This window comes from Emydura macquarii, unplaced genomic scaffold, assembly GCF_026122565.2.
Source record: "Emydura macquarii macquarii isolate MOO-44397 ecotype Brisbane River unplaced genomic scaffold, CSIRO-AGI_Emac_v2 contig_2205, whole genome shotgun sequence".
NCBI classification, from domain to species: domain Eukaryota; kingdom Metazoa; phylum Chordata; order Testudines; family Chelidae; genus Emydura; species Emydura macquarii.
The window spans coordinates 15,171,824-15,199,821 of record NW_027132342.1 but is presented as its reverse complement, the minus strand read 5'-3'; the positions used below and the strand labels follow the sequence as shown (position 1 = coordinate 15,199,821).

At 47.7% G+C, this 27,998-nt stretch overlaps 2 protein-coding genes across 6 annotated transcripts; both read left to right on the top strand.

The window, feature by feature from the left end:
- Nucleotides 1-15: 15 nt before the first annotated feature.
- On the top strand, nt 16-14,053 carry FOXRED2 (FAD dependent oxidoreductase domain containing 2). Of its 2 annotated transcripts, none has more exons than XM_067559412.1 (9): nt 16-161; nt 769-1,326; nt 2,414-2,665; nt 3,754-4,023; nt 4,653-4,819; nt 5,557-5,722; nt 6,120-6,361; nt 9,092-9,262; nt 10,037-14,053. In XM_067559412.1, exons 2-9 carry the CDS (start codon nt 791-793, stop codon nt 10,294-10,296), a joined length of 2,064 nt encoding a protein of 687 aa, XP_067415513.1. In that variant the 5' UTR covers nt 16-161; nt 769-790; the 3' UTR covers nt 10,297-14,053. The 2 variants fall into 2 exon arrangements, with proteins under 2 accessions (XP_067415513.1, XP_067415514.1); XM_067559413.1 differs by lacking the exon at nt 16-161 and adding an exon at nt 501-649.
- Nucleotides 14,054-14,422: 369 nt separating this feature from the next.
- On the top strand, nt 14,423-27,333 carry TXN2 (thioredoxin 2). Of its 4 annotated transcripts, none has more exons than XM_067559415.1 (4): nt 14,423-14,620; nt 15,340-15,608; nt 21,177-21,300; nt 26,641-27,333. In XM_067559415.1, exons 2-4 carry the CDS (start codon nt 15,340-15,342, stop codon nt 26,755-26,757), a joined length of 510 nt encoding a protein of 169 aa, XP_067415516.1. In that variant the 5' UTR covers nt 14,423-14,620; the 3' UTR covers nt 26,758-27,333. The 4 variants fall into 4 exon arrangements, with proteins under 4 accessions (XP_067415516.1, XP_067415519.1, XP_067415517.1 ...); XM_067559418.1 differs by lacking the exon at nt 14,423-14,620 and adding an exon at nt 14,650-14,707; XM_067559416.1 differs by lacking the exon at nt 14,423-14,620 and adding an exon at nt 14,734-14,837.
- Nucleotides 27,334-27,998: the final 665 nt, after the last annotated feature.

Sequence of the window (27,998 nt, the reverse complement as noted above, 5' to 3'; positions counted from 1 at the left end):
CGGGAGGAGGAGCCGCTCTTGTGGCCTCTCTCATTGGTAGTGTATAGTCTATCCGCCGCGGGAGGACCCTAGCCGCCAGGACTCTATGGTCCGAGTTTGGGGTTTACGGGGCAGCTGGACGGGACCTGCCTGGATCGATTCGCTGCGGCCTGACGTGTCAGGTGCGTCAATACGTCACATGTGGCGCCTCACAGAGATGGTGGTCACGCCCCTCTCTTTATGAGCTGGGAGCGTTGGGTCAGTGAGGTCATGCCCATTGGCCAGTAGTGAGGGTCGTGTCACCTTTCCCCACTGGGGGAGTTTAGCGTAGCAGTGCCACCCCATTCCCCCACTGGCTGGAGGGGTCACCTCCCCTTTCCCCATTAGCTGGGATGGAGCAGGGCAAGGGAGGTGAACTCCCCCCATTGGCTGGAGAGTCACATCCCTTTTCCCCATTAGCGGAGGCGCGGGGGGGAGGGGGGTATCACATCCCCTTTGAGTGCGAGGCGGGGGGAGAGTTCATTTAGGGGGCTGTGTCCCTGTTCCCTATTGGTGGGGCTGTGCCCCCTGTAATGTGGGGTCTACCAAGATGGGGGTGTACCGGCCAGAGGGTTTAGAGCCAGGGACTTACCGTGGAGGTGTGGACTAGGTGCATCCCTAGCAGTGTCTGGTAGGTTTGCAGTGCCCGTACCAGGATGGATTCATCCCAAAGCTGAGTGCTGGAGTGATTAACCTGTAGCCCCACTGGGCTCTTGCAAGTTTTTTGTGACAGGGTTTTGTTTTGAACAGAACTGGCCTCGCTGTTCCCACGATGGCCCTGACTGCTGCCCAGTGTGCATGGGGCCTGCTCCTAAACTTTGTTTTCTACACGGGCTCTTCCTGCATTGACAGTGCCCCTGTCCTGCCACATCACAACTATTGCATCATTGGTGCTGGCCCCTCAGGCTTGCAGATGGCCTATTTCCTCCATCGTGCAGGCCGGGACTATGTGGTCTTTGAGCGTGGCCATGCACCTGGCAGCTTCTTTACCCTTTATCCACGCCATCGCAAGCTCATCAGCATCAACAAACGATACACTGGCAAGTCCAACAGCGAGTTCAATCTTCGCCATGACTGGAACTCCCTTCTCAGCCATGATAGCCGGCTGCTCTTCCGACACTACTCCCGTGACTTCTTCCCTGATGCGGACACCATGGTGCGTTACCTTGAAGACTTTGCTTCCATGTTGGAGCTCCAGGTTCAATACAACATTGCCATCGTTCATGTGAGACTGGAGAAAGACTCACAGGCATGGAATGGCCATTACTTCATTCTTACAGACCATAAGAGCCAGAGCTATAGATGCAGGTAACCAGCAAAGTGGGCCTGGATGGCTATTCAGTTTTCCACGAGACTCGTACATAGCTGCCTGTTGGGCTGTAAGTGACATGACATGATTCCTGGGAAAGTGCCACCTTCCTTGAGCAACATCACACTGCAGAATTCTGAAATGCTGACAGGGGTGTTATTTCTATTCCCATGGTGGTTGTTTACTGAAACTGCTCTATTTTGGCATAAAACCATGAAAATTTTGAGTCTGAGATGGTCTTACTCTAAACCTCTTTATATGTTTTTAGATGCTCTTTGGGAGCCCAGAACTGGACTAGCAAGTCAGGATTGAGGTGCATTGTCTGGAGGATAGATTTGGGGCAGAACTGGAGTAATAGCGTGCTACCAGTTAGGAACGAGGTGCTGTTAGAAAGTTGTGTGGACAACTCAGAACTGGAACAGCAGGCAGTGCTGCCAGTCAGGGTTATCTGATATTCCTTTCTATTTCTTAGATGTTGCCCTAAAATTAAATAACAGAACAGAGGGCCTGTGAAATGATGCTGCTTACTTTATTATCATCTAATTGGTTTGTTTTTTTTAAATTGAGACATTTTGTGTCCCATAATGACAGGGAGTACTCCATTGTACTGTATTAAGAGGCAACACATTTAAAATGTATAGAAGGAAATACTTTTTCATGTAACATATGATTAACTTGTGAAACTCACTGGCACTGGTGTTTTTTGTTTTTTTTTAAATACAAAAATACAAAAAACTTGGAAGATTAGACATTTGTATGTATAGTGTCTGTCATGTATGTATAGCATCTGTCATGGATAAAATTTGCTAGGATAAAATTTCAAGGGTTATTGACTCTCATGCTATGGAGAATAAGCAGATCACTAACTGCAGTTGAGAAGACACCTCCAGCCATATTATGTGATACTGAGCAATGAAAATGCATTAAACAGCTGGTTCAGCATGGCAGGCTGCAGAACATTACATTGAACGAGGTAGCAGTAGTGTAATCCTGTACTACAGGAGGTGAGATGGCAGATGAGATATTATGTGGCAATTCCTATGTTCCCTAATGTTGACAATGCTTTCTAATCATGTCTCTTTGCAGCCTATTGTTAATAGCCACTGGAACATGGGTTCCTAATGTGGTACACTTTCCTGGCTCGGAATATGTTGAAGGCTATGAATCTGTGTCTATCAACCCAGAGGACTTTGCTGGCCAGACTGTACTGATCTTGGGCCGGGGGAACTCGGCCTTTGAGACAGCAGAGAACATTCTGGGCGTCACCAATTTCATACACATGGTGAGCCGCTCCCGCGTTCGCCTCTCTTGGGCCACCCACTATGTTGGAGATTTAAGGTATGAGACTGCTCTCCTGCCTGGTTTTAACGTGATTTGAATATTAGTCAGGTGAAATTGCCATTGCCTGCAGAGGCGTAGCCACAACTGATTTTTTTGGCAAGGCCTGTGGTTGACACGGGTGGGCACAAGCCTTGTGTCACAAGCGAAACAGAGACTGATAAAAATGCGGGATGAATTGCTTAAAAACTGATTAGGTGGGCCTGCTTTCAAAGTGGGTGGGCTATGGGCCCACCTGTAGTTACGCCACTGAATTTGGCTGATGAGACTGGCCAGATTGGTACAGCAGACTGAATGGCTCGGAGGATTAGTAATAGGATATGGGGCCTTTCACCTTTTAGGCCCATGTTTAAATCCAGCCCAGGTTTGCAGTTACTGAAAGTTGTCCAACTGATGGCTGCTCAGTGGTCTTTGTGAAATGAGTTGATAGTGGGAGTCTCCAACAGTTCCTACTGGAAACCGTCATAAAAACTATTATTACAAGCACTAATTGGCCCCTTGAAGGGAGGCCCAGGATTGACCAGGCCATGGAAGGACAGTCCAGTGGTTAGGACACTAGCTTAGGAGACCCAGGTTCAATTCCTTGCTCTGCCACAGACACTCTGTGTGACCTTGGGCAAGTTGTTTAGTCTATCTGTGCCTCGCTCCCCCACCTGTGAAATGGGGATAATAGCGCTGCCCTATCTCACAGGGGTGTTGGGAAGTGGAACAAATTAATGACCGTGAAGCACCCAGATGCTGTGGAAATGGGGGCCACAGAATGGAGATTGAGCTCACCTTTTATTGCTGTGAGGTGTACTGATGAGGCAGTATGGAGGAAGCCTGTACTGCCACTGCTCATGTTGTATCTGCTTGGGTGGTACATAAAGGATGCCTGTCTCCAGCACTGTCAATCTGGCATGTCTCACCAGCACCAAATTCCCACAGACACATAAGGCACTGACTGTGGGATGGTTATAGTGTGCTTCAGGGCAGAATCATGGAATGCATAATAAACTTATCATGTTTCCAGGAGCTGGGTTTGAACCCCAAATCCCTCCTCCTCCTTCCCTTCTTTAAGTGCTTCTTATATTCTTCCTATTCCACAGAGCAATTAACAATGGCCTCCTAGATACATACCAGCTGAAGTCTTTGGATGGGCTACTGGAGGGTGACTTGGAAGATCTGGCTATTGTCAAGGATAAGAAAGGGAAGCTGCACATCACTCTCAAATTCTACCTGGAGAACAGCAACAGTAGTGCAAGTGCAGAATCCATCACTCTCCCACAGGATGAGCTGGACAACTTTGCCACCCGGGCACCCTATGACCGTGTCATCCGCTGCCTGGGTTGGAAGTTTGACTTCTCCATATACAACAGGTAAGGGAGAATCATGGCCTGAAGGAAGCAGGAATAGAGAGAGTGTGATTATGTATGTGGGTGTGTGAGACTGCATGTACCACTTCCCTATAACAGATGAGCTGTCAAACCTGAGTGAGTGGGGGTGTTTGAATTTGCAGACCTGCTTCCATGGCTCACTGGGGAGAGGCCTATGTTTCTGGAGCTGAAGCCCTGAGTCCCTAATGTCTCATGGGTATGGTCAGCTGGTGACTGTATCAGTGGTGTAAAGATACAGATCCATACAGTGAAGCTTTTTTCTGTTCTTCATCACTCAGCACATAGTCTCTTCTGCCTTGGCTTGTCTCATAATACAGACTGGAAATGAACTCTGCTTTCTTCTTAAATGGGTTGTTTGTGCGAAGTGGCTCAGGCTCAAATGTGACCCCACCCAAAACCACCTTAAAATGGGTACTTTTGGTTTCTAATAAAATTCCCTCTGTGTGCTCCTGGCTGGAGAAAGGAATGAACCCTTCTGAGGGCAGTGGGAGCAGGACTAGAGATCTTTCAAAATGAACACAGCATAACCTGTGCCTCTCCAGACACTCTCAGCCACTTAATCTCAAATCTCCCCTTCCTGACTGGCTTAATCTGCTCTTTTGTGCACCCAGATCTCTTAGGCTGATGCCAGGGAAAGGGAATAAGAAGAAGTATCCTCTGATCAAACCCAGTTATGAGTCCAGAGGCACCCGGGGGCTCTTTGTTCTGGGCACTGCTAGCCACTCTATCGACTTCAGGAAATCTGCTGGGGGCTTTATCCATGGATTCCGATATACAAGTGAGCGTTGGATGTACAGAATGGGCAAAAGCTGGGAAAGAAGGGCTGAGGTGGGAAGGAACAATTCAGAGCCTAATAGTGGATTAGTAAAGGACAAATGTTACTAGATAATCTTCAGTCTTTAGCATATCACATAGTCCTCATTATGAGAATGTGATATAACCAGTTTGTGGTTGCGTAGCAAGGTATGGGGTGGAAGACAGGCTGTGGAAAAGATTTTGGCCCATACTTCTTGTTTAGAGTTACGTCTTTTTGTTTTGTCTTTGTTTGCGGGTTAGAAGGCAAGAGACAGGAAGACAATCTCATATTTATATAACACAGAAAATAAGTTCCTGCCATCCGGTACATTGTCTTGTGTGTGGTTGTGGGTGAGAGGTCTGTTTTGTGGAGCAAAATATTGCCAAATTTTGGGCAGAGGATTAATATTTTTTGCATACTCTTATAATTGAGAGAGACTGCCACTCTGGTGGAATGATTCACTAAGGAAACTCCCCTACTTTCCAGCCCCTTGGGATCACCTCAGCTTTCTGAGGGCCGACCAATCAGTGTGAGCAACCCTGAGGAGAATTCTGAGTGCTGATTGGCTGAGGTGGAGATCACATGATTTACTGTAGTCTAGCATGTATCTTGTCTGTCCAGATGCTGCTTGTATGTGTCCTTGTTTGTGCGATTCAATATTTTAAAGGTGTGAGCTGTATTTTAAAGTGAGCTTTTTCCTTCTTGACTTGCTGTCCTAGCTCGTGCTGTCCATCGTTTGTTGGAACATCGTCATCACGGCGTGCCCTGGCCATCACCAGTCTACCCCATTACACAGCTGATGAACTCCATAATCAAGCGGGTGAATGAGGCTTCTGGACTCTACCAGATGTTCAGTGTCCTGGGTGACATCATTCTGCTGAGAGAGTGAGTGAGTAATTATTCCCGGCATCCCCTGCTCCATCAGTAAGTCCCTTCTCTTTGGGGGCTGAAACATCCCAAAACCTCCTGCTGAAGTCAAAACTGTATTCCTGGATTCTGCTTTGAATGTCCCTGGTGAAAAGCATCTCAGTTTTGGATGGGGAGAAGGGTCCCTTGGTCTGGAAATAAGTGAGACTTGTTATAGAATATGGAGCTTTTTAAATCCCTACATCACTAGGTCTGGTCCAATCCAGATTAATAATGACTGAAAGTCATGTGATGACTGTTCAGTGGCCTCAGCCTATGTGGATATATTGGGTACTGTGTATTAGCCTGGATCCCTTGTTGACTGGTTAGATTGTTCCTTGTAGAAAGATCTCACATATGTGGTTGTGGCTGCTAGGAATGCCATGGCATTTGAATACCTGGAGGAATATCCAGTCGGGATCCTGGCAGAGCTGGAATTGCACACAGGGAGAAAGGCCCACAACGGGCTCTTTGTTGTCATCATGGAGTATGGGAAGAACTTCTCTGGGGCTGACAAGGATGTCTTCTACTACAACCGAGCAGTGGGGGAAGCACAGCATGCCTGGCAGTCTAACTTCCTGCACCCTGTTATTTATTACTACAAACGGCTCCCTACAGGTAAGCTGACCAACATCCCTCCTCACCCCTTATACCATGATTATCAAGTATGAGCAAGTTGGGGAGTTAGAGAAGGTTCAGGATAAGAGGGAATTCTGAGTCCATCAAAGAAATCTTCCCCGGCTTCTTTGAAGTTGCTCCCCTGTGGCATACTAGCCACTACTGTAGGAGCTCATGGTGTACTTATACTTCCCCATCTGTGTATATCCATCTGTTGTCTCTTGTCTTATCCTTGTAAATCCTTTTTGTTCAGTGTGTTTTGTACAGCGCATGACACAATGGTGTCCTGGTCTAGGACTAGGGCCCCTAGGCCCTGCAGTGGTACAAATAATAATAAGAATAAAGAAATGGAAGAGGGAAGGGAAGTTCCTTAGGAACTCATCAGCACTGCTCTTCAGTCATCCAGGAGATGTCACTGATGTGTGACATGACAGGGCAACTTCCTGCGATATCTTTGGGAGACAATATTGTAGTAAATGCATAAATGATTTATGTATCATTGTGGACCAAGGATTGCATACACTCCATGGGGATAGAGGGAGGTGATATAGAAGGGCTAACACAGCTCCTCCAGGAGTGAAAACAGTAGAGGATTATTTAAACCAAATCAATCAGATTATAACACCTCCAGAGATGTGCCACTTCCTGGGAAGGCTCACATATTCTGGTTCAAACTGGATTCTCCACAGACCAACAGACAAAGAAAGAGAGGACTTTTGGATAAATAGCCCAAATTTAAACCAATTTGGGGCCTTCATTCTGGTTCCTGATCTAAAGACTGATGTGAACTGGTAATCACAGAAAAAATCCAATTGTGGGATTTGAAGGACTGACACCTACCAGAGTCCTGTGTTGGAGTTGGGGCGTGACTCTGGTAAGCTGATAAGCATGTGTGTAGGTTCTTTTATAGTCTTTACATGCTTTCTCTGTAATGGTTTTACTGTAGGAATAAATGTGCTTGCTTGGAAGGAACTGTGTAGTGACTTGTAACTGCTGGCAATACGCTGGTAATAACACTTTGAAAGAAAGTGTCGTGGAAAAGAATCACACAGCTACATTTTAGAGTAGGATCGGGTGCAGCTTTAATTGTGACACACACAATCACATAACCATAGCTATGGGGAATACTATAGCCATAGGGAAAACCCAGGTGGCTATAGGGAAGTCAAGCAGCATGTCTGGATGCTGGGCAAATGTACTTCACCTGGCTACCAGATACAAAAGACTTATATAGGGGTTGCTTAGGTTCATTTACATGTTGATCGTATAGTGGAATTTGATTAACAGTTTATACTTAACAGGAAAGACAATCTCAATGCACAGTGGGGCACACCAGACGCCCTCACAGGAATGCCCAATGAGTCCCTTGATTATACAATCAGGTTTTCAGGGACCCTGGCTAACAGCCAAAGATGGGTGGTTACCTAATACCTGTTCAAATGCTAATTTGTATGGAGTAAGTCTCTATGGGGCCAGTAAGACAAAGGGGGGCAGGTACTGGTACTTATCAAAACAGTTGAAGTCTGTTCAGACTTCAATAAGGCTTAAGGCTCATAACAGAGACTTGCCTCTTGGGTGTGGTTCAAAGACCTCTTGTGGGATTTTAACATCTTTATCCTAATTTCAGTTGAGGCATTCTGTTAATGGTTTAGCCTGGGGCTTCTATTTCAGTTTCAGGCTACAACTTCAGGTCAGGCCTTCTATGACCAGTTTCAGACCAGGCATTCTATTAATAAATGTAATGCTTATTTCTTTGATTCCACAAAAGCAAAGTGCAGATGCTGGCTTTTTAGGCAGAGTGGCTTGCAGAGTAGATCAGGGAACTGTGCAGCCTTAAAAACCCCAGTCAGAAGTGAGTGAGATGCGGGACTCCTCATAGGAAAGGTGGCAGCTGGGAACTGGGAATCTTTAAGTGGGTATCCTCAAGGAACCCAAAGAGGGAAATACAGGTGCATTTACTCTGAAACTGTGACAAGTGGCTAGATGAAATTGTTGAAATCTCAGGTTTGGGGGGAGAAAAAGGATATTCGGAGCACTTCAACTGCCCAGAAGAATCCAGTGTCTTATGGGAATAAAGGGCATGGTTTCCCTTTGCCTGGTGCCATGTGACTTCTGAGTTGTGCAAGTACTAGTAGACAAGGCTGCAGTGCATAGTGTCACTGCCAAAAGGCAACTGCGGTTCTGTGGCATACCCTCTCTGAGAGATCGTATACTGACAGGAGAACCCCCAGCTCTGATGAAAGTAGCCAAGAGCAAGATTTAAAATCAGCATAACATCAAAGCAAATAAAAACACACACAATGAATTTCCCTAGGAGAATCCAGAGATTAGAGTGCTGACATTTCACCTCCAGAGATCTAGCTTCAAATTTTGGCATGGGTCCAAGGGAAATGAGTATAATTAATAACATAAAGCCTAAACACAGTTTGGCGCGATTGGCTGGTTCAGAGGGATCAGGACTAAAGTAGTAATGGTAGGTGTCGTGCATCCATCCATCCATCCATCTCTGTCTGTCCGTCCAGGACTGGAATAGCTGGGAGTGCTGCAGATCCGAATGAAGTGCAGTGTCAGAGTTGTTGCAAGTTAGGAGGGCCAGGACTGGAAGCCGGAATAGCTGTTGCTGTATTAACTTCCCATGTCTTTGACCTCTTTCAAATTCCATTTTGATTCTGGAAGGGGCGAAGAAAAGCACATTTTCTCCTTTGTTAATATGATCTGTTCTGTCAACAGAGCGTGAGATGAGGCTCCGTCCTCCGGACTGGCCTCTCCCCCGCCCAGATGCCATCCATCATATTGTGGAGGATTTTCTGACAGACTGGACTGCCCCAAATGCCCATATCCTCCCACTTAGACGCTTCCTGGAGAATTGCCTGAACACTGACCTACGCAGCTTCTTTGCAGGTAACCTGGACACTAGTTGGAAATGGGGGGTGAGAGGCATATCTGAATGAGAGAGGATGGTAGGCCAACAGGTTAGTTTACATGAAAGATCTCTCTGACTGCTAGGCAGCTGGGAAATCTTATTACTAATCCTCATCTCTTTAGCACACTCCATGAAACAAGAAGTAGTGCTGGGTGATATCAAGAACTTACCCATTCCAAAATAGCCTATACTCTTAATGGCCCCAGGAGGGACAGCCCTTGGCAGCTCCTGTCTCCTGGGACTGTATGCTAGGTCTTGATTTAACACCCCACAAGCTGCAGCTTCCCCACTCCTCCACCATCTGAAATGAGCTGACAGGTACCACAGCTGCTTTCAGTTGGAAATGGTAGGGACAGCTTGTGGAATGAGAGATGAGAACTCTGTGATATCAGAGCTGGAGAACCACAGTCTCTCACCTCCTGAGCTGGAGAATGGGTTGGGAAACCTATATATGAATTTCATGGGCAGCAGAGCTCTGAGCTGCCAAGTAGAAGAACCAGATTTGAATCTCAAATTAATTTCCTCTCTGTCTGAATTTACGGATTCTGAGGGAGATAGGTAGGAATCCCAGTTCAATGAGACAGTTAATTACTCTGGATTAATCAATCCAGGGTGCTTGCTGGGGAAGTGCTGTCACTGATCCTGATGTTTATCCTTTTGGGTTCTGAATGACTGACTTGCTGGGAGACCCTGAATTATTAAGCGTTTACAGAACATCTCTACATAATCTCTGTTTTGATCTTTATTTGTAGAGTCCTGTTTCCTGTTTGCCCTGACTCGCCAGAAGCTGCCTCCCTTCTGTCAGCAAGGATACATGCGAATGCAAGGGCTTGTGGGTAACGAAATACTTAGGCACCATGCAGTGGAAGCCAGCCTACTGGAGGACTACACTGTTATGCACTCGACAGATGAACTGCTTGGTGGCCAGAGGGGTTCACGTGACCAGTTGCTGAAGGATCACTTGATACAAGGTGGCTCACTACATCTTGTGAACACCAAGGATGAACTTTAACCTTTCCCTATTCATACTAAAACCCATGGGGACTGTTGTGACAATATTGTAATGCACATCTGCAGCAGGATTCCAACCTCTTTCATGTGCCATTGGCTCCTTGCCCATCCCTCCCGCTGTCCACATAATTGCCAAAGACCTGCTCAGAGTTGTTGTGACTGATGGGAGTGATGTTCTCTGGAAGATAAGTGAGAAGCTGAGATTCAGTAAGGTGGAGACTTTTTCTTTGTCCCTGCAGAGCCCACAGTGCTTGAAGACAGTGTTGTATTTATTTTTATGGAACAGTGTCTGGGGCAACAACTGGGGATCAAAAGTAGGGGGAGAAAAAGAGAGAAGAGATGCACAGATGGCTTAACATGAAATATTTTTGGTTTTGCAGTGACACAATCACATGTCTTGTGAGCTCAGGTTGGAGACTCTGATCATTGGATGATGTGTCCAGCACATTGTCATGTATACTTGAAGATTTGTATGTTCACCGAATTCAGAAGTGGTACCTTCAGAAGCCAATTTTTTCCTCCACTTTGGTGGAAGCAATGAGGTGCATGGCAGTATATTTAGTGGAGGGCAATATAATCTGTCACTGCCTTGAGTGGGGGTTACAGTAGGTATCTCCCTTTCTAATGGTGAGCAGTTAACCTAGCAAGCTTAGATTCCAATGTGAGCCCACCTACCCTATCCATTTCTTTACTTGGTGAAGTTAGTATTCTGTGTCATCTACTCCTATATAGAAGGGATAGTCCCTGTATTTTGTAGCAAAATATCTGTCCTATTTGCACTATGTCCTTCCAAAAAGCTTCCAGTGCATTTCACTCTAGTTAGAATAGGTATTCCTAGTTTTCTTCCCAGGTGTTCCTACTTTTAGCTTTCAGATGTTGGTTGGTAAGTTGTCTGCACTTTATTGCTCCCCACCTGAAATGCACAGACTTCTGTCACTTCCTGGAAACCACTAATCAGGGCACTAGAGATGCAAAGGGGAAAGAGTTTGAGCTCAATCTTCCTATGACCCCATGATTTCTGTGAGGTAGAGGAGGGGCAGGTGGGAATAGACTTCCTCTTCTCCCCATATCCATGAGAATACCTTGCAGTTGTGCTTCCTGGCAAGATGAATCCTTCCCCATCAGCTAATTCCTAAGTAGCCTTTCCCAGGGACCTCTTAACAACTCTCTTGCTCTTTCTATAAAGACCCAGTTCTTATAGCTCTTTACTGCTGGAGGTTGGGGAGCAGCTGAGATGAGCAAAGAATCAGAAGGGGTGTCACTCTTAACTAGGAACACTGGTGAAAATGCTGCTGCTGTCAAAGGATCCTCTAGAAGCTGCTATGGGTTGATGGGGAGAAATGGCTTCAGCTTCTTAGCTGGTGTAAATTGGTATTGCTCCACTCCCTTTAATGGAACTACATCCATTTGCACCAGATGTGAATCTGGCCCAGAGGGAAGCCCTTGAAAAGTCTGTATTTACCAAGTAGCCCTTACACCTTATCATAGGCTTCCTCGGTGTGGACTGTCCAAAGGGAGTGGGATGGGAGGGCCAGTGAGAATGCGAACGGGCTTGTCTGACCTAAAGGTTCAGTTTCATTGTATATGAAATATTAAAGCCCAGAGCAGGCCCACTGTACGTACACACACACATGCACGTGCACACACACAAATCACCCTCTCATTCTCTTCTCTTCCACTGCAGTATCCACACACAAGACCCTAAGACTGTAAATTCCCAGTATGTGTGTTGCCTTAGATTGAAAGTTCTGCTCTGAAAAGTAACTAAAAATGGCACCTTCTTCTCCACCAGTGTGCTCCCTACTGTGTGTCAGAGTCAGATCTATTAACTTTAATGTCCAAAGGTTTTACTGTTTACTCCTGCTACCCATGCAGAGCCAGTATAGCTGAGAGAATGAGCACAATTCACTCTGACTCATATGTAATTAACATTTTAAGTCATTTTTGGTGATGCTTGAACCAACCAAAATCCATCGTCCCTCTGGGATCCCTGGCAGAGATGGTAGTTTGGAAAAACCAGTTTATTTGTAAAACAGACAGGATGGATCTGGTAGTCACAAAGGAGCAATAAATACAAACTCCCATGGTGCCACTTTTGTCATGACTTTTCATAGCAGAATTTCATTTTAATACTGATGCCTAATTTCATTTTATTGTATCTCCTGTCTAAGTGGATTACTGCCCATTGTAATTGGTTGTATATGTTTTGTATGGTTATATTCTTCCTATGCACTTTAAAAAAATGTTTCAAATGGCAACAGTTGGTCAGAGGGGATAGGTATGGCCAAAACCATAAGAATCAATAGGAGCTTTTCTATAGTCTTCAGTGAGTTTGGATCAGGCCTGGGACGAGAGTAAGGGATTCAAAGTATGCAAAAGTAGACTGACCATTGGTGTGAGAAAAGCAATTAACAGCAAACAAGCCACTCTTAAATCTTACCCACTATGTGCTTGGCATGTTCTAGTCTTCTTTAATCCAGCCCAACAGTTTTTGGACAAAAGGAGCTTGTAGGACACGTAAACTGCAAGGTTAATTACCCCTCTGACCAGTACCATTTCCCCTTTTCACACAGGAGTGACACAGAGTCTTCACACCACTGCAGATCCAGCTGAGGCTAAAGAGCTGCCTTCAGTCTTCAAAGCTGTTGATCCAACACCACCTTTCTTCTAAACTAAATTTTCTTATAAAACCCTTCCCCCATGCTGTAGAAGACAGCTCCCCCTCCACCTGTCCTTTGACAGTTTTTAGATGTTTGAGTTTAACAAAGACAGAGAATAGATTGTGGTGTTTCCAAGGTAGTGTGATGTTGCTGTGTGGTTACTTATGGATGTGGGCTTACTGCACAAAATTGGGATCACTTTGCCTTGTTACTATCCCATCTTATATCAGTTGAAAAGCAGTGGGCAACAAAAACACCTGGAAACAATATGGTAGGACACTTCTTGCCATCCATCCAGGATAGAATGAGAGTGCCACAATTAGCAAGGTTTTATTTGTGGTAATGACTATCACTGGCTTGAAAATGTTTACCTTTTTGCATCTTGCAGCAGAAATTGCTATAGGTGGCAACCTTAGCGTACAGTGAGGTAGTATACTAAGGGTAGGTTTATCAGTCTGTTGGTATACGGACAACTGGCAGGATAATAATTATTTGACACTTACATCATCTTCAATTGCCTTATGGCTAATCTGTAATGCATTCTTTCATCCACTCTTAAAATGTAGTCCCTTTTGTGGGGGTGAAAGTAGCCAGTCTGCTAGTGATGCTGCACAGCCCTGTGGTGGGTCTAGATAATCTGGATTTAAAGAATGACAAAATTGCCAACATCTGGAATGTGGGTGTTCCATGGAGGTTTCCCTCTGAAGGGGAAGTGATAGCTGGAGTTTTTCTTAAAGCCCCAGCTGCTAGACTCAGAGTCTGCATGAGACTTGCAGCATACTTTTTATTCAGTGAGTGAAGCAAAGCTTCACCACATGGGATGAGTGTAGGTCCCTGAAGGCTCAGAAACCCAAAGGGAAAAAATACAAAATGTGTGATTAAGGCACACTCTGGTGATTCTTAGGACCTGACATGATTTTGGAACGTGAAGTTGACCATGTTTGTACCTCTCCTAGCACAACAGGGTGCCAGTCCTGCCTGATGGACCCAGGCCCCCACATTTCTGGGTCTAAACATAAAAAAAGCGACAGCAGCAACATGCCTGCTCCCCTTTAAGCTGTTTTTCATAGTGACCAGGGACTGTCTGGCAACAACCTTCATGGCTCGGGCCAGTGCAAACAGCTCAGGGGGTACGGAGTCATATGGCCAGGGCCTGCGCCGTAAGGCCAGGGGCACATTAAGACAGAAGAAAGACACTGGCTCTGCCCAGTCCCTTCCGTGCAGCCACTCCAGGCAGGCCACCAGGCCCAGCTAGCCTGCGGCGACGCACGCTCACGTGGTGGCGAGGGGGAGCCGCTGCCGAGCTCAGCCATTCATAAGTGCAGCTGGTGGAGGACGTGATACAGAGAGGTCATGCTATCGAACGGCCTTTCTCACCAGCCAATCAGCAACCAGGAGTCCAGTCCACCCTGTATGGTGAAGACAGCCAGCCAGCCAATCAGCTCCCAGGATTAGAAAACAGCGCCGTCCGAAGTTGCTTTTCATCGGCCAACCAGCGCGCAGCTCTGAAGGACTTGCTTTCCGAGCCAATCCAGTCTCAAGGTTGGCCTCGGCCCCGGGAGCGCCTCCTTCTTCCCAACCAATCAGCTCCCGAGTCCCCGACTGCCCTGGCGTTGCAACTCAGTCCGCTAGCTTCTGCGTCATCTCCGCCGCCGGGAAGGGAAGGTGAGTGTGGTGGGGCTTGGGGAGCCCCGAGCGCTGCGCCGCCGGCCCCGAGCCTGCAGGGCGGGGGCACGCACGCACGCACGCAGGGTATGGGGGCAGGGATGGCCGCTCAAGAGGGGGACGCTGGGCACAGTTACCAGTTCCAGCAGAGGAGCTGGGGGCAGGGTGGAGGGATAGCTGGCATTGCAGGCATGGCGTGGAACGGGCTGGGGGGCAGGCATGAGGGGCACTGGAGGTGGGGCAGGAATGAGGAGTACTGAGGTGGGCTGGCATGGCATGGCAGGGAAGGGGCTGTGGGGTGGGAATGAGGGGGGCTGGCATGGTGGGGTTGGGGCTGTGGGGCAGGAATGAGGGATACTGAGGGGGGCTGACATGGCGAGGCAGGCTGGCATGGAAGGGGCTGTAGGGTGGGAATGAAGGGTTTTCAGGGTGGGGCTCTCATGGCGGGGGGGCTGGTGGGATGGGAGGAAGGAGCACTGGGGGACTAGCATGGTAGAGAGGGGCTGCAGGGCATGGAGAAGGAGCATTGAGGGGCAGGGCTGGCATGGCAGAGGGAGGGGCATAGGCCGAGCTGTAGGAAGCGGGAGGGAAGCAGCAGTGGAGTTGCTGGAGCTGGAGAGCTGTTCAGAAGCATAATACCCAGAAATGCTACTTCCCTGCTTCCCCTTCCTCCATGGCATGGTCTGATCCAAAATGCCTTTTTTCCCTTCATTATACAGATGGCCCAGAGGCTGGTGCTGAGGAGGTTTCTATCCATCTCCCCCAAAAAGCTCTCTGCGCTGCCTGTGTCAATCCTCTCCAGGGTGTCAGCAGTACCACGCTACCCTAGCTCATTTGTCCCTCTTACCCAGATCACTATGCCTGCTTCCATTAGGACATTTTCTACCACACCTGTCTGCAGGGCTACCTTTAACATCCAGGATGGGTCTGACTTCCAGGACAGAGTTGTGAACAGCCAGAAGCCAGTGGTAGTAGACTTTCATGCACAGTGAGTATTGGATGTGGAGCAGTGAGCCCTCTTTGGGGCTCTCCTTTCTCTCTCTCGCTCACTCTTATATCCTACAAGCAATGCTCTTAATTGTTTAGACTCTGCCACTGTGGCTTTGGGCAAGCTGTTTACCTCTCTTTGCCTCAGTTTCTGCCTCTAAATAGAGATAAGAATGCCTTCCTGTCTTTCTGAAGTGCTTTGTGATCTATGTAGGAAGAGACCTGCCCTCATATTGCATACTGCTATATTATATATACCTCATATTGCTATACCGGCAAACCCTTCTAGTGGAGAGATCCCTTCTACCCACACAAAAGCACTTTTGTTAATATAATTTATACCGGTTCCCAGAACAGAATAAGCTACACCAGCAAAAGGTTTCTGTGTGCCCCTCTCCTCCGATACCAGCAGCTCTGTGTGTACCTTTCTTCCCATTTCCCTCCATGGAAGAGGCTCTGTGTGAGCCCCCTTTTCTCCATGTCCCCATCATCATCTCCATCTATTCCAAAGCATTCCCCAACCTCCCCCTCAGCAGAGGTTCAGTGTCCCCCCCATTACTCTGACCCATTCTTCAGTATCCCATTCTCTCCCCCCTCACAGCCCCCATGGTATGAATTCTAGCTACACCCTCATTACCCCATGTCCCCATTCCCATCTTCCCTCCCGTACTGAAGGCTCTATGTGTCTGCCTTTCTCTCTCCCAACATATCAGTGTCCCTCAGTCTCCCTCCCCAACCACCAAGGGTCTGTGTGCCCTATTTTCCTCCCCCACCATGCCAGGGGCTGTGTGCACACCCGTTCCCTCCCCTGTTGTTTTTCTTTCTGGAAGAGAAGTCATTTCAGGATGTCAATGTGTTAAACTCTATTGGGAGAATGAGCAGAGATGAGATAGGGTAGTCATATGCTGGAAATCATTAATGGCAATCAGTTCTTCTGAGCTGTAGACAATTGCAGAAGTGCTTGTAACTGTGCTAAAGAGTTGGCAGGGCTTCATGTGTCCCCCTTCTGGTTTTCTGGTTTTGTTTTTTGTTTTTTTTTGCCCCTCAAAATCAATAAGGTTCTGGCCATTGATGCCTAGAACGTTTCCTGGAGTTTTGGAATTGATTGACAGCAACGTTCAGTATCTATTGCATGACATGGACAACTAAGCTTGGTCTACACTTAAGTTATATCAGCATAACTACATTGGTTGCGGGAGTGGAAAAACCACACCCCTGACTGACACAGCTATACCAACAAAACACCCAGTGTAAAGGCAGCTATGTTGATGGAAGACTTTCTGATGACATAGCTATTGTCATTGAGGGAGGTGGTCTTCATGCACCAACAGAAAAACTGCTTCTATTGGTGTAGGTTACCACTGCATGGGGACTGTGCTGGCATAGGCTCCATAATGTGGACAAAGCCATGGACACAGAGCCACTTAAACTTAAGATTATTCAATGTCTTACCAAGTTTGGCCAATGATACAGAATGCTACGCATACCTGCTGACAATGGGGGAGGGTACAATTTAAAGGTTCGGCCAAACCTGGAACAGTTTGAGTCACAGTCTACCCCCTATTACCCTCTGTTTCCCTTCCTGGAAAGCAGCAGCAGCCTCTCCCTGCAGCTCTCAGCTGTTGCTCCTGCTTCTCCCTGCAGGGTGCTGCCATGCAGGGAGAGGGCCAGCCATACCATGTGACCAAACAGGGCTAGCAAACCCTGACAGAAATCTGAGAGGGCACATGACCTCCCTCCCCCCATGCCTTGCCTCTCCTTGCAGGAACCATGTCAGTATGCCAGACCCCCCCCCCCCCAAGGGGGGGCCACTCTTCCTTAAGGGTAGGTCATGTGGCCTCAGTGCCTCCAAGGCTGTGTCTCTTGGTTCCAGCACTCCTGTTTCATACTGTGAGCTCTGTCCAGTGAGTCCAACTTACATAACTCCTCATCAGAGACTTTTCCTGTCTTCCAGGACCAATGCACCTCAGCAGTATTTTCAGTGACACCAGCAGCCTTTTCCAAACAGAGTAGGGTTTATTAATCAACTGGAACACAGCATTGGGAAGTGCTGAGAGACAGAGGTTAAGACATAGTCCATACTGGCCAAGCCAGTGCAATCAGCCATCAAAGCTGCTGTGGAATCTGTTTCTACTCTCTCTCCTTGTTCTTGTTTCTTTGTCTGTCAGTCCCATGTCTCTCCAAAGATCAGCTTCTGTCCTAGCATCCTGTCTTCTCTTGGTCCATTGTTTTTTTCCTGCAGACCTATGCTGAGTTCACATGTTCTGCCTGCTGGAGTCGCATGTGGAATTCCCTCTGGATCGGTGTTAATTGCTCAGTTGTTGGGGTTCCCATACTCTTTCTGGATCTGACAGTGATATGGGTCAGTTTCAGCCATAAGGATCCATTCATACCACTGCAGACAGTTAGGTGACCCAACATCTCATGTCTCCTGCTCTGCCCTGAAAGCAGCTTTTTAACCCTTTTGCACCCAAGGGGTAGCAATTTCTAGTCAAGTGAGTCACTGCCATGCATATTGTTCATAAGAATATTACAGAGGATTCCCACTTCGTCACAGTAACAGTATGAACAAGCATAACAACCTGGGTCTTAGTAAGCCTTTTACTTAATTAATATTATTTTGGCTTCCACTTTTCTCAGCCCATGATCTGATAGCAACAAACACCAGAATCTATTTTATTGCTACATTTTACTGACCCACAGCTCAGCTCACTCCAGTTATGAGGTTCTCTCCTTACTGTATCATAAGGATGCTTGCTAGTGTTAAATGTGCTGCACAGGCTCGTTATGTTTTCTTTATTGACATTTAGACCCAAACAGACAACTAGAACAAATCACTGCACAAAAGGGATGTATTACAAATGATCTTTGTCCTCCAAATTCATTGCCATGCAATTGTTAAATAATTCTTAAACACCCTGTCGAGACACACACCTCTTGTTACCTTCAGATTTTCTTTAGCAGCTACTAGTTCCCAGGTGAGCAGAAATAGTTGCTGAAAAGTTCATCACATCTCTATAATGTCCTTAATCAAGTTAGATAATGTCTTCCCCATTTTTGAATGCTTTTTACACTGCGGGAAGACTTTTGCTACCACCAATGAGTTGGTATTGGCAAAGGCTTTTTGCTAACATCTGTGATTGGCATCGATAAAGATTTTGCCATTGACTAACAATGAAAATATTCCAAGATGTTGTTTGCTAAATTATAGTAATAGTAATTTTCTGTCTCATTTCTGTCTGGTGGCACCTAGTGCCCCCAATCAAGATAAGGGCCTCCATTGTGCTAGGTGCTGTACAAACACACAGCACAGAGTCTGGAAAACTCAATCTAAATGGACAAGACTGACAGACTGAAATAGAAACTAATGATGATTGGGGCCATGAGGAGGAGGATCAACTTGTATGTCTGCTGGTGTAGAGAGCAAGAGATACTGAGAGGAGTAGCATAGGGAGCAAGACCAACTGTGGTTTCAGTCTAAACCATGATTTTAGGGTATGGGAATTTTTATTTTGTCTTTTATTTAATGTTTTCCTTGTGCTGAATATTCTTGTCTTTGTGTAGGGGTAGGTGGGGTTCAGATCAGTGTAAGTGGGGAAGTATGACTCCAAGTGCAGTTAAACGAAGAGTTTAACACTTCGGAAGGTATTGGTGCTGGCCATTCAAACTCTTGCTAATACCAGAGTTTGGTACAGGTAGTATCTCTTTTTTTTCTTTATTTAAAAAGAGACAGCCTCTCTGTGATGGTGATTTTGCTGTTGAACAGAACCCTTTGGTAAACCCAGCAATCATTGCAGAGACTAAAGCCTTGTCTGCACTAAAAAAATAAGTTGACATATTTATGTCGACTTTCAGCCACCGCTATAAAGGTGGCTCATGTCCACACTGCTCTCCTTGGGTCGGTGGAGCGTGTCCTCACCAGGAGCACTTCCATTGATCTAAGGGGCAGTGTGAGTCCCGGCCAACCTGTGGGCTGCTCTCCCCCCACCCCCAGTCCTGGTCCCAGCCAGGAATCAGGGCAGCCGCACTGGGACTTCACCCCGTGTCCTGCCTGGTCAGCTCTGAGTGGGCTGAAGCAGCCCGCTTTCAGATTGGGGCTGCAGCCTGCTGCGCCCTGGTTTGCAGATGGGTGGCAGCCTTTTGCACTCTACAAGCTGGGCGGCAGCCGTCAGCACCCCAGCTCTCAGCTGGGAGCCCGGTGGCAGCTTCCCGTGCCCCGACTGGGAGCCCAGTGGCAGCTGCCTGTTCCCCAGGCTCACAGCCAGGCAACAGCTGCCCGCAGTTTGTCTGAATTCCAGGCTCTGGCCCTTGCTCGTAGCTGGGGAGAAGCTTCCCACGCCCAGCTCGGCGCCTCCATGCCCCGGGATCACCCCGCAAGCCAGGCAACAGCCTCCCAGCGGCTTGCGGAGCCAGGCCCCAGCCTCCCACCCTCCCTCCTAGAGCAGTGAAATTGACAAGTATGACAGCCTCTCCACTGCTTGAAGGGGACACAGTGTCTACACTGACATTGTGTTGCCCTAGCTCTGCCGACAAAAGCTCTCTTCCTCTCATAGAGGTGGTTTTGTTGGAAAAACAAGGCAGTTTTGTCAGTGGGGAGGTGACTGTAGTGTGTACACCAGCACAGTTTTCTCATCAAAAGCTGACTTTTGTCGACAAAACACTCTAGTGCAGATCAGGCCTGAGGTGTTTCAAGAGTAATGGAGTAACACTGAATAGTAACCTTTCTCCCCCTCCCGCCCCCCGCAATTTAATAATGCCTTTCTTATGGAAGCCTCTCTCTAAGCTGTGTTGCAATCCATACTTGGGCTACGCTTAAAAGTTATGCTGACTTAGCTACGTTGGCCAAGGGTATAAAAAACCCACACCCTTGACTGGCATAGCTTTGCTGACAGACCCTCTGTGTAGATGCAGCTGTGTCAACAGAAGTGGACTTTTGTTGGGATAGCTGATGTCGTTCAGGGAGGTGGTGTTCCTACACTGACAGAAAAACTCCTTTTGTCAGGCCTGGTCTACACCTGAAACTGAGGTTGACATAGCTATGTTGCTCAGGACTGTGAAAAATGTCACCTCTGTGCAGCGTACTTAAGTTGATCTCACCCCCATTGTAGACACAGCTAGTTTGATGGAAAAATGTATCTGTCAACCTAATTACTATCTATGAAAGTTGAATTACCTACATAAACAGAAAACTTCCTTCCATCGATGTTGGAAGCATCTACACTACAGCAGCAGCAGTGCCAGAGCTGTGCTGCTGTAGTGTAGACATGCCCTTGGTGTAGGCTGTGTCTACACTAAAGCGCTGTGCTGGCATAGGCTTCATCATGTAGACAGTCCGAGAACTGTTACTTTCTGACTGTGATTCTGACTCTAACAATTGCAAAAGCGGCTGGTTAATGTTCACACTTGGTGTTTAAATTGTGGTAATTTCCCATAGTGTAAAGGTCAGTGTAGGGAGGAGGGGTTAGGTAGGGATAAAGTTGCCTGTAAAATACCATGAATGGTGTGAATCCTCCCTGTGGCTGCCACTGCAGTTCCTCTTATAATGCTTGCTCTTTTCCTTCCCTGCGAGGTGGTGTGGCCCCTGCAAGATCCTGGGTCCCAGGTTAGAGAAGATGGTGGCCAAGCAGCAGGGGAAGGTACTGATGGCTAAAGTGGACATTGATGATCACACAGACCTGGCTATTGAGTATGAGGTATGACCTAGGCGCGCGAGGGCTTTGTTCCAGTGATGGCCAGAAAGGGACATGAGGGTGTCTTTACACTGAGGAAAGGCCCATCAGTACAGCAGCATGTTGGAGTTTGGGGTGGGGGGTATGTGATTGCATAGGTACTCCTGTTTTAAGTGATTCCGTAGACACACCTCAAGCCTTCAGTTGTCTCTGGTTGCTGTTGTAGCTCTCGTAGCTTTCTTGTATGTGACTATTGTTTGTATTGGGGTAGTGCCTAGAGCTCTGAGCCCCATGGTGCGAAGCACTGTACTGATGTATAACACAAGGACAGGCAGTGCCCTGCAGAGCCAGCAGTCCAAGCAGAAAGTTGGTTTACAGATCATTGCAAATGCAAGGCAGCTGGTGGAGTGACGGGCCTAGTGGTTAGCCCAGCATGCTCTTAAACACCTGTCCTCGTGACAGTTTGCCGAAAGATTTGGAGTAGGTGGAATCCCTCCCAGCACCCCTCATTCATTGGCTCTCCCTCCCAGGCCCTAAGAGTGTTGATGTCTCATTCTCAAGCTACATCACATGGCTTTAGTTTTGTGGGGAGGGAAGGGAAAAGTATGTGGCAGGACAAATAAACACATCCATTTTCTGGCAGGTTTGGTCCTCAGCACTTACATTGACCCATCTCTCCCCTGCTATGCATGTGAACTCTCTGCCTCATGCACTGCCCTGTGCTTTGGGAGGACATCTCTGAACACAGAGAAGGAAAGATTCATCCCTCTCCCCCCCCCTTGTTTTTTAGCTGATTCGAGAAACTGAAAAATCCCCGAGTGCTGCCCTAGGGACTTGATGTCTCCCCTTCTCAGTATCAAGTGGACAAAGAATGCTGCTGCTGTATTCTACAATAAGACCCTGCAGCAAAAGGGTTAATATTCACTCTCCCATTGGAGAGGGTGAGACATGCTCCTTCCCCTTAGGGATTAAAGCCTCACATCTTTGTGCCAGGGCTGAAGCTAGGACCAGAATCTTGAAAATCTGCCAGCCAGCTGTGAACCAGACTCTGGGGCATGTCATCTCTCAGAGTGGGGGCAGGAGTGTCACGTGCTGTTACTCCAAGGCTGCATTGGGTAAGCCTTTGGGGTGAAGTGGAGCCAGCCTCTTCCCTCCCACTCCCTTTAAAGTGACCGAACTCTCTGCCTGCCCAGGCCTGCAGGGTCTGCACAGCTTGCTTCCTCTGTAAGGTAGGTGACGGAGTCCGTTTGGCTTTGCTCCGTAATAGTGCCCTGACGTGTCCAGACCAAGGTTGAGGAATGTTGCTGTTATCTATTAGAGTGGTGACTTATAAGCATGGAGGATGTGTTTGAGGGTGCTAATGAGGATGAATTGGGAGAGATTGAGGTTGCTTAAAGAGTGCTAAGGAAGTATTTAAAGCCGATAGACGTACACAAGGCACTGGGTTAAGGATTGTTCTGTTCACAGGTAAAAGATATCAGGGATCAAATAGCTTCATCATTATTGTTCCAAGCCTTGCTGTAAGTAGCTAGTAGCACTTCTGCTAGAATTATAGCAGAGCAGTCTCAGGCAATTGGCAAATAGCACACCAATATTTAAAAGCACTTAGGCTGAAGTGTTCTTCCTCTAGGAGAAGTTTGAGGGGTGAGAATTGGTGAGGCTTACACATGAGCTCAGGAAGCTCCCTGGAAATGGGGAGGCTACTGGTGCCCGGATCGTGGTGCCACCCCTAAGAGCCCGCCCTCACTCCATCTCTTCCCCCTAGGCCCGCCCCTTGCTTGCTCCTCTCCTCCCTCTGAAGAGTTGCTCCTAGCCAAGGCAGTGAGAGTGCAAAGGCTGGAGGGGATGGCTACGCAAGAGAAGAAGAGGTTGTGGTGGTCAGGGTAGGGGGGTCAAAAATTCACCTACACTAGGGTGGGAAATCTGAACTCCCTGCTAGCAGCATCCTTTTCTAGTAACAGGGACTGGGGGCCCTTCCACCTGGGATCCAGGACTCTCCAGTTCTCTGCTTGTGTCCTGGAATTTTCAAGGCCCTTTTCTCACCCCCACAATTCCCCTGCTAGCTGCCAGGAAACCAGCTTCCTCCCATGTTTCTCCCTCCCCTACACATGCAGACCCTGGCTGGCTGCCCAGCCTGAGATTGCACAACTTCCTCTCTGCAGTGGATTCTTTGACGGGTGGGGGATGGAGAGAGACCCCCTCAGAGAGCTTTGGAATGCCTGCGCATTCCTTCACATGGGTCTCTGCCTGCCCTTGGCTCCAAGCTGTCCCAGCAGAGCACACGTCCCAGAAGTATTTCCTGCTGCTAGAAACCTTGCAGATCCAGTTTTGCACAAGACAAGACTCGGTTCTCTTGAGATTCTTAGTCCCTTCTCATCCAACACCCTCTTTTTAGGAGGTCTCAGAACGTGGCTTTCCCCCCAATATCCCCTTCTTAATTGGTTGCCAGAAGGGCAAAGAGAGGGGAATACTTTGGCTTTGATCCACTCTGTGTGGGATTCTCTCACTTTCTGTTGCATTGGCTTGTTGCCAGCATGCATTTTAATCCCAGCTGGGAAAGCACAGTCTCTTCTCCCCCTTTTCTCACGCTGCTGCTGGTCGAGGCATAGACAGGCTAGAATGGTAGTCTTGGAAAGCTACCACTGGGACTCCTTTGCCTGGGGACATCTCAGCAGTAGTAGCTTGTTCCTGTCAGGAGTTCCCTGCATTATTCCTAAACTTAGCAGTGAAATCCTCACCTCTTCTCTAGCCTCTCTGGGCTGCATAAATGTGCTGGACTGGTGTAAATGGGCCCTAACAGCCCTGGTTCTGTCTGCAGGAGAATTTCCCTGGTGCAAGCAGTGCAGAAGGCAGCCATAAGGCTGCCTTTCGAGGACTTCCTGACATAGGGGCTGCCCATAGGACATCTTGGGAAGCTGTTGTGAGGTAGGCAGGCCCGAGGAACTTTTTAAGCTATTCTGGGGGCCACTCAGCCCTCCTGGAACAGTCCAGCATCTAGAGGCACAGAAGTAGCTGAAAGTCACTATAGCCTTCCTTCCCCAAGGCTATGAGTTCTGTGCCGTGTCTCTTAGAGAGCATGTACACAGCAGCTGGGAGGTGTGATTTCCAGGTCGAGGAGAGGAAAATGCGCTACCACACCAAGCATAGCAGTGTGGCCTTGGTGGTTTGTGTCTGAGCCCCTGGGCGCGCAGCTGGTCAGCTAGCTGAGCTGCTTCTGCCACACAGCTAGAGTAGGCGCTAGCTTGCATACGTACACCCAGGCTTGGAATCCACCTCCCAACTGCCGTGTAGACGTACCCTTAGAGGCACAGCCCAGAATCTCACTTAGCATAGCTAGTGTGGACGGGAGAGCTCCTGCTGCCACCTCAAGAAGGGGTCTGGAGGAGAAACTTGTAGCTCAGGGCATGTGGCCAGTTCTGTACTATTGTGGGGAGGAGGGGGGGAGCGTGGGAGGAGATGAAGGGCTCAGCCACAGGTACATGCAAGGCTCAAAGCCGTGCTGGCCCACGCACAAAAGCCCATAACTCAGTGTTAACTGCTCCTCTTCAGCTCTGGACGCTGCTTCTGTACGTCACTTGGACCAGTGTTTGATTTCATGATGTGACCTTTAAAGCTGATGTTTAGATCCGTGTGAGGGTATTTTATAGACGAGTTTGGGTAACTCCATTTGCTGTTTAACCTCCTTTAGAGACACGAGGAAGGATCCCTGGAGAATAACAGTCACATTGCCCCAGGAGGGTATAATTAAGGCAAGCTCAGTGCTTCCCTGTTATACCCTTTCTTCCTGAAAAAGAAGATAAATTCACACACAGGTATATCAGCCGCACCATGATCAGTGCTGTGCTTTCATGGTGAACCGCTTTCCAGGTCTACACTGCACTTCTGCAACTGGTCACTAGGGGGTACTAAAGAACACAGATTAAGCAGACACTGGGCAAGTTGCAGGAGGTGCCCCAGTGCTTGTGTTGTTTAAAACGACTGTACAAAGCCCTGGAGGACATACAGTAGGGAACCATTCTGAATTGGCGAGGGGGAGGGACAGGGTGAACAAAACCTCTTTCATGTCAAACTGCTGTTGAGAGAAGAGCCAGATCTCTGAGGGATTTTCTGTGGGGAGGATTTGTGTGGGTGGTAGATCCCTGGTGGCAGCAAGAGACGGCACAGCTGGGAACGCACTCGCTGAGATGATGCATTCCCAGGATGGACAGCCTACAAGATAAGGATGGGACACATTCCAGGGATAAGCTATATACAGATAAGGGCCCTGAAGTAGCGGGGGAAGCATGTGGCTGGCTGTCCTGAAATGCTACCAAATTCTTTCTCTTGCCATTCCATGCTTGTCTGAGCCTCATTATGCCTTCCCCAAAAGATGGCCACAAGGTTTCTTTGTTCCCCCACCAAGTCCCCAGGGAGTATGCTTTGATCCTGAGTGCCATCCTTTACTACTTTGGTTTTGAAGAAAGCTCACAGGGATCGTCTGAGAGAGTAACTCCCAAAGCACTGTAGCGGGCTGCCAGCTCAGTCTGAGGGCTTTCCTTCCCCTACCTAATCATCCAGGCTCAGCAGATGATGGTCACGGACATGCTGTCAGTGATGCCATTGAGCTGTGAGAGCAGGGAGAAGAAAGGAGATGGATGGGAATAAGGTCACAATCTAGAGCTAACACAAGAATACTTCTCCAAGGGTGAAGGAGGACAGGAAATCCTCCCCTGCCTGCTGTCCTACTTGGGGAAAGGTGCAGTTCCAGTCTGGCTCAAATTGAATTCTGGGGAATAACCACCCACTGTAAAATCTCTTTTGAACGTGCCCTATAAAGTATTTCTAAAATATTGGGTTTGCTCCCACCTATGCTTCCTTGTAATGAAATAAAAGGAAGCGGTGGGTGGGGAGAGGAGAGGTTGCTATTTTTATTTGGGGAGAGGAGGAATGGGTTATTTTGTCTGCATTTTTAATCTTAGGTCTTGTCCAAATTACAAAAGCTATACGGGGTTAACTAGATTGATTTTTAGTTAAATCAATGCATGGACAAGGCTTGAAAACATGAGCAGTATTGATGCCTTCCATGGTTTGGCCGGAATGTGTCTCGGGCAATGTTCATTGTTAGCTTTTGCACCTTAATTAAAGGGCTGAGTGGGTTCTCCAGCTGCCATAGGGTCTTCTAGGCTAGAGAGGCCGTGCATTTCTAATGTCAAAAGCAAGCAGGAAAAATAAAACCTTGACAACTTTTCAGTCCTTTACAAATTATATGGAGGGGCCCAAGCTCATTTTTTTTGTTTCCTTTGCAAGTCATCATTCAAAGCCATTGTGCAGCTGGGCTCCTCCCAACATAGCTTATTGTGTGTCTGTCTGTACCCTCTCTGCCAGGTCTCAGCTGTGCCAACTGTGCTAGCTATGAAGAACGGAGACGTCGTGGATAAATTTGTGGGGATAAAGGATGAGGATCAGCTGGAGGCCTTCCTTAAGAAACTCATTGGAGCCTGAACAAGAGAGGATGACTGTGAAACCTGTACCTAGGCCTCTGGATTTGGCCATGTTGCATGTTCTCTTCTCTGGGAAGGCATGAAGCAAACCTGAACTGCGTTGTAGAATCTGTGCCCTTTTTTGTATGTGTGGGTTTGGCCCACCTTCTCCTCTGGGGCAGCAGTAGTCCTGAGCAATTCTGAGGGCTGGTGAGAAGTAAAGCCGCTCATCCTCACAGTGTGGGGGTGATAAGCTGGAATTGGGCTTCCATCTGTCAGCAAAGAACTGGCAGCGGGGGAAATGGGACGGCTGCTGAATTAGAGGTCTTTATCATTGTCTGTCATATCCAGGCCCAGAGCAGTGGGTGGCTGCTCTCTGCAGGACATAGACCTGTATTTGCTCTGGGTGGGTTTGTTAAAGTTGGGGATTGCTCTGCTTCATCAATCATACCTGCGTCTTGTCCCTCTGTCCTCATGTTGCTAGGACAATTATGAATCCTTGAGCTCATGCCACACTCTCCCCAGCTGCTGATTTATGAAGAGAAACGTTTGGGGTTTTTTTTTTGTAGGTCTGTAATAAAGAGAACTTTATTAATCACTTCTGTCTAGTTCTGTGGGGAAAAGAATCCCATCTCTGAAATCGTGGGGCACCTCTCACCCGCCTTCCAGGGAGGGAGGAAGTAGTAAAGGGTGCTCCTGCTGTGATAGCAGAGCATAGAGGAGGGGGCTTGGTCCCCAGTTTGGGAACGGCAGGGGTAGTGTGGGTTGGGATTTTTTAAGGGTGTTGGGAGTGTCTCATCAGTATTAAAACTGAATGATATTAAAACAAGCAAATGCATTATTTCTGTGCAGCTCCTTTGGCTCCATGGACTGGTCTGACTTGTTTCTGATCTGCTGGATTCTGAGATCCAGAAAGCTGTTGCATCTCCTCATTGAGGAGGAACATTAGATCCTGCCAGTAATGGACCACGACTTGTTCTCACGCCTCCTCTATTCTCATCTTCATTGCCTCCTAGGCAATCTGTGAAAGCTTCCTCTCTCTCGTTTGCCTTATTGCATCTGTTCTTACAAGTGAATGCTGTTGCAGAATTGTCACAAACGCCTGCATGGATTAGTTGCTGAGGAAAAACTTGATGGGGTGAAGTGAAGCTATGAGGAGGAGTGCCTTGTCTCTACCTTTGGACTTTCATTAGCCTGACCTTTCAGTGATGGCAGCAAGTTTATCCATTCATATCTCTAGTTTTATGGTTTTCAACCTTTTTT